Source organism: Ranitomeya imitator, chromosome 1 (genome assembly GCF_032444005.1).
Source record: "Ranitomeya imitator isolate aRanImi1 chromosome 1, aRanImi1.pri, whole genome shotgun sequence".
Classification (NCBI taxonomy): Eukaryota; Metazoa; Chordata; class Amphibia; order Anura; family Dendrobatidae; genus Ranitomeya; species Ranitomeya imitator.
The window spans coordinates 345,699,847-345,718,007 of NC_091282.1; the positions used below are offsets into that span (position 1 = coordinate 345,699,847).

Consider the following 18,161-nt stretch of genomic DNA (forward strand, 5'->3'; position numbering starts at 1 on the left):
CATGTGGAATTATATACTTAACAAAAAAGTGTGAAACAACTGAAATTATGTCTTATATTCTAGGTTCTTCAAAGTAGCCACATTTTGCTTGGATGACTTCTTTGGACACTCTTGGCATTCTCTTGATGAGAGGTAGTCACCGGGAATGGTTTTCACTTCACAGGTGTGCCCTGTCAGGTTTAAAGGGACACTGTCACCTGAATTTGGAGGGAACAATCTTCAGCCATGGAGGTGGAGTTTTTGGGTGTTTGATTCACCCTTTCCTTACCCGCTGGCTGCATGCTGGCTGCAATATTGGATTGAAGTTCATTCTCTGTCCTCCATAGTACACGCCTGCGCAAGGCAATCTTGCATTGTGCAGGCATGTACTACGGAGGACAGAGAATGAACTTCAATCCAATATTGCAGCCAGCAGGTAAGGAAAGGGTGAATCAAAAACCCCAAAACCCCGCCTCCATGGCTGAAGATTGTTCCCTCCAAATTCAGGTGACAGTGTCCCTTTAATAAGTGGGATTTCTTGCCTTATAAATGCCTTATAAATGGGGTTGAGACCATCAGTTGTGTTGTGCAGAAGTCTGGTGGATACACAGCTGATAGTCCTACTGAATAGACTGTTAGAATTTGTATAATGGCAAGAAAAAAGCAGCTAAGTAAAGATAGCGCCTCCGCCCCAATGCTTCTCCGAAAGGCGCGTTGGACATCTTGACCGCAGCACTAGAAGGTGATTATATTGACTATTTGTATTTATTTAAATAGATCTCGGAATAGAAACACACTCCGAGAAGTGATCATGGTGGATAGTGGAGTATTTACTTATGTACATATAGGCTGTCTCTGTGTACTTTGATGTTATGGGATTATATGAGACGCTAGTCATTATTATATGCCCACTACTATATGCCCAGGGAGATACGCCTCCCTTTTGTACAGCATGTTTTTGGGATTATGGTTTTGTGTTCCATTCCCTTTCACTTGTGTCTGTAATTTTATAAAACAAAGTTTGGTATATTTTGAATAATTTGGACCAAAATATCATCTTTTTTTGTGTGTGTCGGTTTGCAAACGATAGTGATGATAGGTCACACAGTCCCTTACATTTATAGGTATCTGTTTATAATATCATGAGACTGTACAGTATGCAGATACACTTTATAAGCTGTTATTTTATTGGTGAAGTTACTGCCTTTGTGCTGTTACTCTGTAGTTGTGAGTACACCGTAGGTGGTTCTTTGGAGAACAGGGCATTTATCTTCTTGGCCTCAGCTTCTCTAGTGTATCTCCCCAGTCTAGCAGCGAGTGCTGTGAGCCTTTGTTTAGCAGTCTCTAGGGCTTCATTTGGGGTAAGGCCTTTGTACTTGTCCAGCTTGGTTTTATTCTTAACCTTTACACTAGTGATGAGCGAGTGTGCTCGTTACTCAAGTTTTCAGAGCATGCTCGGGTGTTCTCCGACCATCTTGGGCTTACTCGTAGATTATGTTTGAGTACCCGCAGCTGCATGATATGCGGCTGCTAGACAACCTGAACACATGCTGGGATTGCCTGTTTGTTAAGGAATCCCCACATGTGTTCAGGCTGTCTAGCAGCCGCAAATCATGCAGCCGCGGGGACTCAAACATAATCTACGAGCACGCCCAAGATACTCGGAGAACACTCGAGCATGCTCAGAAAATTCGAGTAATGAGCACACTCGCTCATCACTACTTTACACCCTTCTGTATTTCAGTTAGTTGGCTGACTTCCCTTAGGGTCACCTTGATCTTTGTCTCCACTCTCTTTTTTCAAGGGGGGCACTTACTTCTGTTTGTCTTGCTGGTTGCATAACCAAGCATTTCCATGATTGCTGAGGCAGTAGCATAGATTAGTTATTAGTTTGAGTTATAGTGGTGGTAGGTATTGATGCAAGCAGGGCTGCCACTAGAAATTTCGGGGCCCCATACTGGCAAAATTTTCGGGGCCCCCTTGAGACTCCGCCCAGGCTCCACCCCAGCCCCGCCTCCACGCTCCACCCCTCAAACTGTTCACAGACCCACCGCTCTCTCTTGGAAAAACTCCACTTCTCACCTATCACACATCAACAGTTCCCATCACCAGATCATAAATATAGCCAGCAGCTTTTGTTTTGGCCAAAAGATTTTTTAAGCCGCCACCATAACATGGTAGACACTTTTGGCCGGGCCCTACTCTACTGTAACCTATTAAGTATTTGTTAAAATATGCAATACAATTTAGGTATATTTTTATTTATTTTTCAATTTTTAAAATGACCAATAATATCACATACAAGGAACAAATACCGCTACACCATGACCAGATGACATATTACCACCACAGTGATCGAATAATATCACATACAAGGAACAAATACCGCAACACCATGTCCAGACCACATATTACCACCACATAGTGACTGAATACTACAATTCTGATCAGTAATTAAAAAAAGCACCATACTATCACCATAAGTGCCATTATACACAGGAGATCTGTACTTAGTATGCAGTGTCTGTGTACAGATAATACAGTGATCACTAGTGAAATTATACACAGGAGCTCTGTATACAGTATACAGTGTATAGTGTCAGTGTATAGGTAACACACTGACTCACCAGTGACGTCTCTAGGTGAAGTCCTTCATCTTTCATCCAGCACAGACCGCCATCATTTAATCCAGCCAGGACTTCTCTCTGCAGGAAATAACACAGTTATCTCGAGCTCCGCTTGTAGAATACATTACTTAATTTTTCCCACCTTCTACATTACACCACATGAAGAAAAAGAGGCGACATAGTGTCACTCTACACAGTAACAGGACCGCCCCCCCCATTTAAAACCGTGTCCTCAAAAAATAAAATAAATACATCACTGCAGTAATAATATCCCTAAATTAGCCCCTATGGTAATAATATTCCCCATCCTGGCCACCGTGTGTCTCATTCCTGGCGTCAGCCACATGTTCTCCCATCCTGCCCTCATGAGTATCCATTCTGCCCCATATGATCTCCCCATCCTGCCCCATATGATCGCCCCATGTGATCTCTCCATCCTGCCCCATCTTTCTCCATCATATCCATCCTGCCCCATGATCCTGCACGATCTGTCTCCAATCATGCCCCATGTCTCCATTCTGCCCCCTATGTCTCCAACCATGCCCCCATGTCTGAAATCCAGCCACTTGTCTCCAACCATGCCCCCTGTGTCTCCATTCTGCCCCATCTGTCTCCAATCCTCCCCCATCTGTCTCCAGTCATGCCCCCATGTCTTTCATCCTGCCCCGTGTCTCCAATCATGCCCTGTATCTCCATTCTGCCCCGTGTCTCGCATTCTGCCCCAATTTCCAGCATTCTGCCCCAATGTCCAGCATTCTGCCCCCGGGTCTCACAGTCTGCCCCTGTGTCCAGCATTCTGCCCCTGTCACTGTGTCCAGCATTCTGCCCCTGTCACTGTGTCCAGCATTCTGCCCCAGTGTGTCCAGCATTCTGCTCCACTGTGTCCATAGCATTTCTGCCCCACTGTGTCCAGCATTTATGCCCCACTGTGTCCAGCATTTATGCCCCACTGTGTCCAGCATTTATGCCCCACTGTGTCCAGCATTTATGCCCCACTGTGTCCATAGCATTTTTGCCCCACTGTGTCCATAGCATTTCTGCCCCACTGTGTCCAGCATTTCTGCCCCACTGTGTCCAGCATTTCTGCCCCACTGTGTCCAGCATTTCTGCCCCACTGTGTCCAGCATTTCTGCTCCACTGTGTCCAGCATTTCTGCCCCACTGTGTCCAGCATTTCTGTCCCACTGTGTCCAGCATTTCTGCCCCACTGTGTCCAGCATTCTGCCCCACTGTGTCCATAGCATTCTGCCCCACTGAGTCCAGCATTTCTGCCCCACTGTGTCCAGCATTTCTGCCCCACTGAGTCCAGCATTTCTGCCCCCCCCCCCCCCCCCGGGCCCCCCTGGATCGCAGCTCGCAAAGAAAAAAAAAACATGAGTTCTTACCTGGCCAAGCTCCTGCGCCGGGTGAAGCTCCCTCCAGGCTCCACACAGACGCACTCGCCGGGCCCGGCAGCTGACAATGACGTCAGACGCCGGCGACGCCGGCGAGTGCGCACTGCGCGGCCCTATTCAGCCGCCAGCCTCAGACTGGCTGGCGGCTGTTAACTATTGACGTGCGGGCGTGGGCCCGCACGTCAATAGTGTGCCGCAGCGCCTGCAGGGGGGGCCCGGTGAGCAGATGAGACGGGGCCCGATGCGGGCCCCCTCTGCTCACCGGGCCCCATACGCCAGTCACGGCTGTAATGCCCTGATGGCGGCCCTGGATGCAAGTACTCTATTGGCATCTTCTAGCATATTGTCTGGTGGCGTTTCTTTGCTGTGCCTTGGCAGTCGATCTCTGGTATTGATGGTATTTAGTTTATCGAAGATCTTCTTGTTTCAGATCAGCTGCAGTTCTCTCTATCTGCAGAATTGGATCAGGATTTTCAAGGGGTTGCACATGTTGTTCTTCCAGGTCTTCATGTGGGGTGGATCTGCAGTGCAGTTAATCCATCTCAAGTTGTGTCTTTAGGACATTGAAACGTTGGGTGACTAGTTGTTTCTCCTTCAGTAGACATGCAGGTCTTGTATCCATCCAGAGTTTCCTCATATGCTTCATATATCCTCTCTCATTTGGTTTGCTGATATAGTAGCATTTCATCAGATCCAGGTTCTCTTACCTTGTCCATGTTTAGTTTGTTCCAGTAGCCCATTTATTATCGGATTGTCCTGTTCCTCGACATCTGTCACGGACCTGGTTAATCTGGGCAACGTACGAGCCGGCATGACTCTCTGTTCGTGACACTCATGTTTATTGAGGTAGGCACTATAGCGTTAGTAGTCTTGCCCAAGGACCACTACTGGTATATTATTTCCAACAGGGCAGAGTCAGGATTTGAACCTCAGTCTCCCACATTGGTGGCTGTGCACTTTAACCACTACGCTATAACAGCCACCTAAGGTAGGTATTATAGTGTTAGGAGCCTTGGTATATAATTTATTCAATCTATTTTTCCACAGGACAGACCCGGAATTGAACTCCAGTCTCCCATTTCATACCCTGTGAACGTTTCCACATTTTTTACATTACAACCACGAACTTAAATATATTTTATTGGGATTTTGTGTGATATACCAACACAAAGTAGCAAGCATTTGTAACAAGTAAAAGAAAATTATACGTAGTTTTCTAATTATTTTAAAATTTGTAATATGCACTTGTACTTGGCTCCCTGGGTTAATACTTTGTAGGACCACCTTTTTGGTGCAATTACTATTGCAAGTTTTTGGGGTATGTCTCTACCAGCTTTGCACATCAAGGCTGAAAATTTTGCCCACTCTTCTTCACAAACTATCTGTAGTTCAGTGAGATTGGATGATGAGCATCTGAACAGCAATTGTCAAGTGTTGCCACAGATTATCAATGGGATTTAGGTCTGGACTTTGACTAGGCCATTCAAACACATGGATATGCTTTGATCTAAGCCATTCCATTGTAGCCTGGCAGTTTAGGGTATGTTTAGGGTCATTGCCCTGCTGGAAGGTGAGCCTACGCCCCAGTCTCAAGTCTTTTGCAGCCTCTAACACAGTGTTTCTTAACTCCAGTCCTCAAGACCCCACAATAGGTCATGTGTTCCTTAGTATTGCTCAAGCATTAATTCCATCGCCTATGCAATACTAAGGAAATCCTGAAAACATGACCTGTTATGGGGTCTTGAGGACTGGAGTTGAGAAACACTGCTCTAACAGGTTTTCTATCAGGATTGCCCTGTATTTAGCATTGTCTATCTTTCCATCAACTCCAACCAGCTTCTTGGTCAATGTATACCATAGAAATAAAGCTTAGAAAACAATTTGCTGTTTTTTCAAACTTGGATTCCTCCCCCCCCCCCCCATTTTCTAGTACAGTGAATGGTGTCATTCAAAACTACAACAAAAAACAAAGCTCATTCAGCTATATTGATGTAAAAATAAAAAAAGATATGGCTCTTGGCAAGTGGAAGAAAAAACTAAAGAGCAAAAGCAGAAAAATGCCATGCCAGGAAGAGGTTAAGTATGCGATTGATTCATTTCAATAAAATTAATCAATGGAAAAATGCAGTTTATGATGCAAAATAAAAAAATATATATATATTTTCTTGAAATTATGACATTTTAATGCTTTTGCTTCACCTCATTTTTATGACGACAAACCATCAAAGCTTTCATTTAGAGGTATACTGGTCATTTTGTGAGCATAAGCAATTGGCAGTAGTTTATATACAATAGGGTGGTATAGAAAAAAAAAATGTGTTTTTTTTTTCTCAGAAAGGTGCCAAAACTGCTATGTAGGGGGGGTTCAATTTGGGGAAAAAGTGGTATGTCGTTGTCATGGAACCGTGGTAGATTTTCAGATACTATTTCATGTTTCCAGAGCTTTCAGGTTGCAAAAAATTAGAACCCTCTATGAAGTAACCCCATTTTCCAAATAACAACCCTCAATGCATTCATTTAGGGCAGACCTGCATAACAAACTGAAAACCAGGCCACATGCGGCCTGCCAAAGTATTTCTGGCATCCCATGGAGAAAAGGCTGGTTCCCTCCTTTCTGTAGTAAATTGTATTTGCGTCTTTCAGATGTGAATACAGTTCAACCTACGAGTGCTGGGATGGAGACGGAGGAGCGTTTATAAGCTGTCCGCTCCAATGTGTAAAGGTGTGAGGAGTTAATTACACTACTGCTGTGCTGAAAAGACTCCAACGACAGTGGAGAAAGTATGGGGAGGGGGCAGTGTGGAGGAGTAGTATGAAGATGGGCAGTTTGGGGGAAAAATAGGGAGAAGAAGACTGTGTGGCGGACAGTTTAAAGACGAGGGAGTATGGGGCACAGTATGGAGAGGGGCAGTGTTCTCCACATCACATCCACAATGGTAACGTCCCCACATCACCACTGACTTAGGAATACTGTGAAGTGAAAAGTCTATAGAGATGTGTGCAAGAGTGTAAATGTGTGTGTATATCTACACACCTCAGCTGCTGCAGAACCTCATATATTCACACCTCAGATGCTGCAGAGCCTTATAATATACTACAGCTGCTGCAGAACCTCATAATTCACACCTCAGCTGCTGCAGAACCTCATAATACACTACAGCTGCTGCAGAACCTCATATATTCACATCTCAGCTGCTGCAGAACTTCGCAATTCTCACCTCAGCTGCTGCAGAACCTCGCAATACACACAGCAACTACTGCAGAACCTCATAATACACACCTCAACTGCAGCAAAACCTCATAATACACAACTCAGCTACTGAAGAACCTCATAATTCTCACCTCAGCTGTTGCAGAACTTTGTACGACACACCTCAACTGCTGCAGAACCTTGTAATACACACATGAACTGCTGCAGATCCTCATAATACATACCTCAGTTGCAGCAGAATTTCATAATACACACATTAGCTGCTAATAGCAACCCCAAATACATGTTGTGAGATACAGGGTGTGGCAAAATCTACCTAACACCCAAGCACTCACTAAATCAGCTCCAAAATATCATATTTTAAACAGAAGAACAATACAGAGCATTGATGAAAAAATATCACAAATGTTTATTTAATAAATAGAATCCCCGACACGGCAGCGTGTTGCCGCGAAACGCGCGTCGGGGTCCACCTTCCGGCTGTCTCCTCACTCTACCCCCACTGCTGGTAAGCCCGGTCCCTTTTATTAACCCTTCATCTTAACAGCGGTCATTTTTCCCTACTGAGGGACGCTGTCTCTGGGATATGGGCATCGGCTATTGAGCTTGGCTCACTGTGGCACGTCTATTACAGGGCGCTTGCTCATATGTTACTTTTCCCTTTAACTCCATTATGGGACGTTGATTTTGGGATATGAGTAGTTGTTACTGAGCTGCGACGCTTGTGGCGTGCCCATTACAGGGTGCCTGCTCTTATGTGACCCTTCCCCTCTCTTTTTTCCACATGGGGAAAGGGGGGGGGGGTTGTGTTACTTTCCACTGTGGGGGTATCATCTGTGGGTACTTTGGGGAAGAGGGTCTCAGCATTTCCAGGCATTCCATCTTTGTATGTTACTGCATGATATGAATGATGTTAAACTTCACGTTTTATTGGATACTATTTATTAAATAAACATTTGTGATATTTTTTCATCAATGCTCCGTATTGTTCTCCTGTTTAAAATACACATTAGCTGCTGCAGAACCTCATAATTCTCACCTCAGCTGCTGCAGAACCTCATATATTCACACTTCAGATGCTGCAGAACCTCATAATATATACCTCAGCTGCTGCAGAACCTCATAATACACACCTCAGCAGTTGCAGAACCTCATAATACACATCTCTTGTCAGCTGCTACAGACCCTTGTAATACACACCTCAACTGCTGCGGAACCTGATAATACACGTCAGCTCGGTGCGCAAAAAATAAGCCCTCACCCAAAATCCTGAAAAATGGAGACGCTACGGGTCTCCACTTTTTTTTTTCCAACTTTGGAAAACTTTTTTGCCTCTTAAATAAAAAAAAACCTAGACATGTTTGGTATCTGCAAACTCATAATGACCTGGAGAATCATAATGACAGGTCAGTTTTAGCATTTAGTGAACATGGTAAACAAACCCAAAAAAACAATTGTGGGATTGCACTTTTTTGCAATTTCACCATACTTTTTTTCCAGTTTTCCAGAACACTATATGGTAAAACCATTGGTATCTTTCAAAAATACAACTCATCCTGCAAAAAAACCCAAACCATCACATGGCCATATTGACAGAAAAATAAAGTTATGGCTCTGGGAAGAAGGGAAGCGAAAAACAGAAACGCAAAATCCCAAGGTCGTAAAGGGGTTAAGGAACATTTTTGAACAGATTCACTGCAAAAAAAAAAAAGTGACTGAATATTGCTCACAAGCCACTTTTTCAGCTTCCTCACAAGCCGCCAGGGACCTGCCTATACGACTAGCCACCCAGACGGCTGTGTCCTCGGCGAATATTAAAAGTATGTCTTTCTCTGAAACGTTTAAGACTAAAGCATACCAGGCTGATACCTAATGCCCATGGATTGGGCAGTATGTATCAGATGTAAACCTCCCTTTAACCCCTTAGCGACCGCCGATACGCCTTTTAAAGGCGGCCGCTAAGGGTACTTAAACCACAGCGCCGTTAATTAACGGCACTGTGGAAAAAGTGAATAGCGCCCCCCAGAGTCGGATTTTCTCTGGGGTCTCGGCTGCCGGGGGTAGCCGAGACCCCAGAGAACATGATTCGGGGGGTTTTGTACCGACCCCGCATTTGCGATCGCCGGTAATTAACCGTTTACCGGCGATCGCAAAAAAACCCAAAAAAAACGCGATCTCTTTTTAATTTCTCTGTCCTCCGATGTGATCGCACATCAGAGGACTGAGAAAGGGGGTCCCAGATAGCCCCCCGATACTCACCTATCTCCCCCGGTGCTCCTCGTGGCTCTCGGTGGGCGCCGCCATCTACAAAATGGCAGGCGCATGCGCAGTGCGCCCGCCGGCCGGCCCCGGGAGAATCTTTGGGGTCTCGGCTGCCGGGGGTAGCCGAGACCCCAAAGAGCATGATCGGGGTCGGTTTTACCGACCCCTGTTTTGCGATCGCCGGTAATTAACTGTTTACCGGCGACCGCAAAAAAAAAAAAAAAGTCAAAGTGTAATTCTCTGTCCTCTGATGTGATCGCACATCAGAGGACAGAGAAATAGGGGGATTCGGGGACCCTGCCATACTCACCTGTGTCCCTGGGTCCTCCTGCTGCTCCGCCATCGGTCTCCATCTGCCGGCCGGCAGGAGAACAGCAGTTGGGGCTAAAATTAGGGTTAGGGTTAGGGCTAGGGTTAGGGCTAGGCCTAGGGTTAGGGTTAGGGTTAGGGCTAAGGCTAGGGTTAGGGTTGGGGCTAAATTCAGGGTTAGGGTTCTTTCACACTTACGTCGGTACGGGGCCGTCGCAATGCGTCGGCCCGACATACCAACACACGTTGTGAAAATTGTGCACAACGTGGGCAGCGGATGTAGTTTTTCAACGCATCCGCTGCCCAATCTATGTCCTGGGGAGGAGGGGGCGGAGTTACGGCCACGCATGTGCGGTCAGAAATGGCGGACGCGACATACAAAAAAACGTTACATTGAACGTTTTTTGTGCCGACGGTCCGCCAAAACACAACTGATCCAGTGCACGACGGACGCGACGTGTGGCCATCCGTCACGATCCGTCGGCAATACAAGTCTATGGGCAAAAAACGCATCCTGCGGGCACATTGGGAGGATCCGTTTTTTGTCCAAAACGACAGATTGCGAAGGATGCCAAACGACGCAAGTGTGAAAGTAGCTTTAGGGTTAGGGTTGGGGCTAAAGTTAGGGCTAGGGTTGGGGCTAAAGTTAGGGTTAGATTTGGGATTAGGGTTAGGGTTTGGATTAGAGTTGGTATTAGGGTTAGGGTTGGCATTAGGGTTACGCTTGGGATTAGGGTTAGGTTTGGGATTAGGGTGAAGGTTAGGGTTGTGATTAGGGGTGTATTGGGATTAGGGTTAGGTTTGAAGTTAGGGTTGAGATTAGGATTAGGGTTGTGTTGGATTTAGGGTTTTGATTAGGGTTATGGTTAGGGTTGACATTAAGGTTGTTTTGGGGTAAGGGTTGTGATTATCGTTAGGGTTAGTGATTAGGATTATGGATTGGGTTGGGATTAGGGTTAGGGGTGTGTTGGGGTTAGGGTTGGAGCTAGAATTAGGGGGTTTCCACTGTTTAGGTACATCAGGGGGTCTCCAAACACGACAGCCAATTTTGCGCTCAAAAAGTCAAATGGTGCTCCCTCCCTTCTGAGCTCTGCCGTGCGCCCAAACAGTGGGTTACCCCCACATATGGGGCATCAGCGTACTCGGGATAAATTGGACAACAACTTTTGGGGTCCAATTTCTCCTGTTACCCTTGTGAAAATAAAAACTTGGGGGCTAAAAAATCTTTTTTGTGGAAAAAAAAATATTTTTTTATTTTCACGACTCTGCATTCTAAACTTCTGTGAAGCACTTGGGCATTCAAAGTTCTCACCACACATCTAGATAAGTTCCTTGGGGGGTCTAGTTTCCAAAATGTGGTCACTTGTGGGGGGTTACTACTGTTTAGGTATATCAGGGGCTCTGCAAACGCAACATAACGCCCACAGACCATTCTATCCAAGTCTGCATTCCAAAACGGCGCTCCTTCCCTTCCGAGCTCTGCCGTGCGCCCAAACAGTGGTTTACCCCCACATATGGGGCATCAGCATACTCGGGATAAATTGGACAACAACTTTTGGGGTCCAATTTCTCCTGCTACCCTTGTGAAAATAAAAACTTGGGGGCTACAAAATCTTTTTTGTGGAAAAAAAAATATTTTTTTATTTTCACGACTCTGCATTCTAAACTTCTGTGAAGCACTTAGGCATTCAAAGTTCTCACCACACATCTAGATAAGTTCCATGGGGGGTCTAGTTTCCAAAATGGGGTCACTTGTGGGGGGTTTCCACTGTTTAGGCACATCAGGGGCTCTCCAAACGCGACATGGCGTCCAATCTCAATTCCAGACAATTCTACATTGAAAAAGTAAAACGGCACTCCTTCTCTTCCAAGCTCTGCAGTGCGCCCAAACAGTGGTTTACCCCCACATATTGGGTATCGACATACTCAGGAGAAATTGCACTACAACGTTTGTGGTCTAATTTCTCCTGTTATCCTTGTGAAAATAAAAATTTGGGGGCAAAAAGATCATTTTTGTAGAAAAAATGCGATTTTTTTATTTTCACGGTTCAACGTTATAAACTTCTGTGAAGCACTTGGGCATTCAAAGTTCTCACCACACATCTAGATAAGTTCCATGGGGGGTCTAGTTTCCAAAATGGGGTCACTTGTGGGGGGTTTCCACTGTTTAGGCACATCAGGGGCTCTCCAAACGCGACATGGCGTCCAATCTCAATTCCAGACAATTCTACATTGAAAAAGTAAAACGGCACTCCTTCTCTTCCAAGCTCTGCAGTGCGCCCAAACAGTGGTTTACCCCCACATATTGGGTATCGACATACTCAGGAGAAATTGCACTACAACGTTTGTGGTCTAATTTCTCCTGTTATCCTTGTGAAAATAAAAATTTGGGGGCAAAAAGATCATTTTTGTAGAAAAAATGCGATTTTTTTTATTTTCACGGTTCAACGTTATAAACTTCTGTAAAGCACATGGGGGTTCAAAGTGCTCACCACACATCTAGATAAGTTCCTTAAGGGGTCTAGTTTCCAAAATGGTGTCACTTGTGGGGGGTTTCCACTGTTTAGGCACATCAGGGGCTCTCCAAACGCGACATGGCGTCCAATCTCAATTCCTGTCAATTCTACATTGAAAAAGTAAAACGGCGCTCCTTCACTTCCAAGCTCTGCGGTGCGCCCAAACAGTGGTTTACCCTCACATATGGGGTATCGATGTATTCAGGAGAAATCGCACAACAACTTTTGTGGTCTAATTTCTCCTGTTACCCTTGTGAAAATAAGAATTTGTGGGCGAAAAGATCATTTTTGTGTAAACAAATGCGATTTTTTATTTTCACGGTTCAACGTTATAAACTTCTGTAAAGCACATGGGGGTTCAAAGTGCTCACCACACATCTAGATAAGTTCCTTAAGGGGTCTAGTTTACAAAATGGTGTTACTTGTGGGGGGTTTCCACTGTTTAGGCACATCAGGGGCTCTCTAAACGTGACATGGCGTCCGATCTCAATTCCAGCCAATTCTGCATTGAAAAAGTCAAACGGCGCTCCTTCACTTCCAAGTTCTGCGGTGCGCCCAAACAGTGGTTTACCCCCACATATGGGGTATTGGCGTATTCAGGAGAAATTGCATAACAAAATTTATGGTTACATTTCTGTTTTTACACTTGTGAAAATAAAAAAAATGGTTCTGAATTAAAATGTTTGCAAAAAGAAGTTAAATGTTCATTTTTTCCTTCCACATTGTTTCAGTTCCTGTGAAGCACGTAAAGGGTTAATAAACTTCTTGAATGTGGTTTTGAGAACCTTGAGGGGTGTAGTTTTTAGAATGGTTCACACTTGGTTATTTTCTATCATATAGACCCCTCAAAATGACTTCAAATGTGATGTGGTCCCTAAAAAAAAAGGTGTTGTAAAAATGAGAAATTGCTGGTCAACTTTTAACCCTTATAACTCCCTAACAAAAAAAAAATTTGTTTCCAAAATTGTGCTGATGTAAAGTAGACATGTGGGAAATGTTATTTATTAACTATTTTTTGTGTCATATCTCTCTGATTTAAGGGCATAAAAATACAAAGTTTGAAAATTGCAAAATTTTAAAAATTTTCGCCATATTTCCGTTTTTTTCATAAATAATCGCAAGTAATATTGAAGAAATGTTACCACTAACATGAAGTACAATATGTCACGAAAAAACAGTCTCAGAATCAGCGGGATCCGTTGAAGCGTTTTAGAGTTATAACCTCATAAAGTGACAGTGGTCAGAATTGCAAAAATTGGCTCGGTCATTAAGTACCAAATTGGCTCTGTCACTAAGGGGTTAAAGGGAATCTGTCACCCCAAAATTTGAGAATGAGCTGCGGCCACCGGCATCAGGGGCTTATCTATAGCATTCTGTAATGCTGTAGATAAGCCCCCGATGTATCCTGAAAGATGAGAAAAAGAGGTTACATTATACTCACCCAGGGGCGATCCCGATTCGGGTCCGATGGGCGTCACGGTCCAGTGCCTCCCATCTTCATACGATGACGTCCTCTTCTTGTCTTCCTGTCGCGGCTCCTGCGCAGGCGTATTCTGTCCTGTTGAGGGCAGAGCAAAGTACTGCAGTGCGCAGGTGCTGGGCCTCTCTGACCTTTCCCGGCGCCTGCGCACTGCAGTACTTTCCTCTGCCCTCAACAGGGCAGGTAAAGTATGCCTGCACAGGAAGAAAAGAAGAGGACGTCATCGCATAAAGACGGGAGGCGCTAGACCCGGACCGCAACACCCATCGGACCAGAACCGAACCGGGACCGCCCCTGGGTGAGTATAATCTAGCATGTTTTTCTTATCTTTCAGGTTACATCAGGGGCTTATCTACAGCATTAGGGTATGTGTCCACTTTCAGGATGGCCGGCGGTATCATCGGAGCGGCTTAGCGGCTCTGCGGTATGCCCCTCCCCCTTTCTGGGACACGATGATGCCGGATGTGTTCATAGCACACATCCGGGATCATCGCTCCCCACCATAGGGCCCTGTGCTATATCTTGCGGCGACGAAGCGTCGCCGCAAGATATACGGACATGCTGCGATCTGAAAAGACGCGCAGCATGTCCGGAGTCGCAGGGCCGCCGCGTGCGTGTTACCACGCATAGTGGAGACGGGATTTCATTCAATCCCCTCCACTATGCTGTAACATCTGGACGCTGCGTGTCTGACGCTGCGGCTCTATGCAGCATCAGACACGCAGCGTTTCCTGCACGTGGAAACATACCCTTAAGGTACCGTCACATTAAGCAACGCTGCAGCGATATAGACAACGATGCCGATCGCTGCAGCGTCGCTGTTTAGTCGTTGTGTGGTCGCTGGAGAGCTGTCAGACAGCTCTCCAGCGACCAAAGATGCCGAAGTCCCCGGGTAACCAGGGTAAACATCAGGTTACTAAGCGCAGGGCCGCACTTAGTAACCCGATGTTTACCCTGGTTACCATTGTAAATGTAAAAAAAAAAAAAAAAAAACACTACATACTTACATTCCGGTGTCTGTCGCGTCCCCCGGCGTCAGCTTCCCTGCACTGTGCAAGCGCCGGCCGTAAAGCAGAGCGGTGACGTCACCGCTGTGCTTTACGGCCGGCAGGCGCTGACACAGTGCAGGGAAGCTGATGCCGGGGGACGCGACAGACACCGGAATGTAAGTATGTAGTGTTTTTGTTTTTTTTTTTTACACATTTACAATGGTAACCAGGGTAAATATCGGGTTACTAAGCGCGGCCCTGCGCTTAGTAACCCGATGTTTACCCTGGTTACAAGTGAAGACATCGCTGGATCGGCGTCACACACGCCTATTCAGCGATGTCAGCGGGAGATCCAGCGACGAAATAAAGTTCTGGCCTTCTAGCTCCGACCAGAGATGTCACAGCAGGATCCTGATCGCTGCTGCGTGTCAAACACAACGATATCGCTATCCAGGACGCTGCAATGTCACGGATCGCTATCGTTATCGTTCTAAAGTTGCCCAGTGTGAAGGTACCTTTACAGAATGCGGTAGATAAGCCCCTGATGCCGGAGGCCACAGCTCATACTCGAATTTGGGGGTGACAGACTCCCTTTAACATAATATTATTACAATTTTTTTGCACAATTTGTGTACCGTAATTAATTTTCTCACCATCCGAAAATTCTTGTAATGTTTCCAGATGCAAAAGTAAGTCACTGCATGATAGAAGGACATTCCCCAGTACCAACAAAAGCATCAGCAAGAGGCATCCTACTGGTGGTCCTTTTCTAATCATCAGTCTCGGCATCTCTGTGGAGAGCGTAAATGTCCTTAATACCTGCGAAACAGAATGGTTATTCTAGCAGATTACAATAAACATGTAGGAAATTAGGGCAAAAGGTTATTTTTAATGTTTGCATCACTGCATTCTGAGTGCATCAGGTTTGTCTCCCCTTAGAAGGTTGTGAGATTGAAGGGCATCCCTCACTCACCCCAATGGCCACCCCGCAAAACGATCCTGCATTTTCCCATAGACTTTTCTTCTCTCTCTCCTAAGTATTGCAGGGCATTAGACTAAAGGTGTTATACTTGCTCACTACCTGCCTGTTCTACCCAGTGCTAGCTCAGAGTGATCACAGACCACCCCAGCTTCATGTCAACATTGCAGCTCTTACGGACTGATCTGTCGATGGGGCACAACAGCCGATAGCATGACATTGATCTTTACACCTCGTAAACAGAGCATCCGGAAAAGAAGCAGCTGCTCTGTCAATGTGACGTCAGCAGAAGCCGCAGAATCTCTGGTAGGAGCGGTTTGTGACTACTCTGAGCCAGCAGAGAGCACAGGCAGGTAGTTAGCCCATAGTGAAAAAATAAAAGCCCCGGATATACCCTTTAAGTATTGCAGGGTATTAAATTACACCAGCAATTCAACTACAAAATGTTCAAGTTCCATAGAAGGACTAAATAAAATTAAAAAAACAGTTTAAAAAAATTGTTGAAATATAAAAAACCCAATACAGGATGTAAAAATCAGAAAAAAAGTTTCTGCAATAAAACACTTGTTTTAATGTAGATAAAAAGTACTCATAGTGTATTTGGTATTACCACATCCGAAAAGTCTTGAGCTATAAAATATCACACTATTTAATTCCTACAGTGAAGACAGTAAAAAAAAAAAAAAAATAAAAAACTTGGCATGCTGTCATCCATGTGCAGTCCGATTACTGCGGACGCCGGCAATGGAGGAAACGGAGAAATTACTTTCTCCGTCTCCTCCGCACCTGTGCTGCCATTCTTTCATGTGAGAGGATCGGAGCACAGAGCACTGACACTCACAAAGTTTGTGCTGGGTGGGTAAAATTGGCCCGATTCTTTCGCATGACAGAATTGACGGCCATGCGAGCGAGCCTTAAGGGCATAAAAATTCGAATTTAGAAAATTGCACATTTTTCTCAACTCTCAGCAAATTTCACATTTTCATAAATGCAAATCCTATCGACCTATTACTATCATAAAGTACAACATTCACAAAAAAACACAGTGTCAGGATATGTAGAAGCAATCCAGTTATTACCACATAAAGTGACAAGTCAGATTTGAACAATTTGGTCTGGTCAGTAAGGTAAAACTGACTTTGGTGAGAAGAGATAAATGATGCCATTTTGGGATACATTTCATATATTAATTTTTTTTTTTTAAATCAATTCTGTCATTTTCTGAGTTTTTTGGGGGTCTTTATTTACTGCATTCAACAAGCAGTATAACTAACGTGTTAAAGGGGTCCTAATAATACTGGATTTTCAAATTAGGCACTTTGGCCCCTGGAGGGTTAAATTTGACGATAGATAATGTTGTTAGTTAGTATAATTTTGCATGCAGATAATTTTTATTCAGTGTCTTTTCATATATATTTTGCCCTTTTTTTTAATTATTTTTTATTTACCGTATTTTAGTATTTGTTTTTATTGTGCTTTTTTTATTTATTTTGCTCCCTGGCATTTTAAGGGTTCTGTGTGTGTTAACTAACACACACAGAACCCTTAAAATGCCAGGGAGCAAAATCAATTGATTGTCCTTTTTCCATTGGTGTTTCCCCTATACATGTCACTTCCTTTTGTTTTATGGTCATGCCACCTGATGAAGACAGCACTCCGCTGTTTAAATGTGTTGTGGATTAATAAAGGTCTGCGCCTTTTTAATAATATATTTTGCCTCCAACCTCTCCTGCCTTAGCACTCTATAAAGACCGCGTCATCTTTTCTTTCTAATATAAAAAAAAAAAAAATCAGACATAGTCTCAGCTACTGGATTCCCCAACTCCTGCCGTACTGCATTCGGAGTCTCTCAACATTCTCCTGGCTTCCTCTTTTCGCATGGGACATTAGGTGACCACTGCAGCCAGTCAGTGACCATTGATTGGCTGTAGTGATCACATTAAGCCCCCTAACTGAGGAGAAACCCAGGAGATCGGCAGGGGTTCAGTAGGTAAGGGTCTTTTGTTATGTTAGCACCTCCAGGGGTAGATTTTTACTTCCTGGCGGGCACTGACATCTCTGCAGGGTGTGGCGGGTACGGACATCTCTGCAGGGTGTGGTGGGTCAGTGCCCACCATACCCTGCAGATGTCAGTGCCCACCATACCCTGCAGATGTCAGTGCCCACCATACCCTGCAGAGATATCCGTGCCCACCATCCTATGCAAATGTCAGTGCCCACCATACGCTGCTGATGTCCATGCTCACCACACCCTGCAGAGATGTCAATGCCCACCATACCCTGCAGAGATGTCAGTGCCCACCATACCTTGCAGATATGTCAACGCCCACCATGCTCTGCAGATATCTCAGTGCCCACCATATTCTGCAAACATGTCAGTGCCCTCCATACTCTGCACATACAGTGCCTTGTGAAA

At 44.9% G+C, this 18,161-nt stretch overlaps 1 protein-coding gene across 1 annotated transcript in view; it reads right to left on the bottom strand.

Moving 5' to 3' along the window:
- RHBDD3 (rhomboid domain containing 3) overlaps positions 1 to 18,161 on the bottom strand; it is a 67,572-nt gene that overhangs the window by 34,206 nt on the left and 15,205 nt on the right. Inside the window, exon 2 of the mRNA XM_069759972.1 lies at positions 15,420 to 15,585. Within this exon, the coding sequence (XP_069616073.1) occupies positions 15,420 to 15,585 (166 nt within the window). The remainder of the gene's footprint in view (positions 1 to 15,419; positions 15,586 to 18,161) is intronic.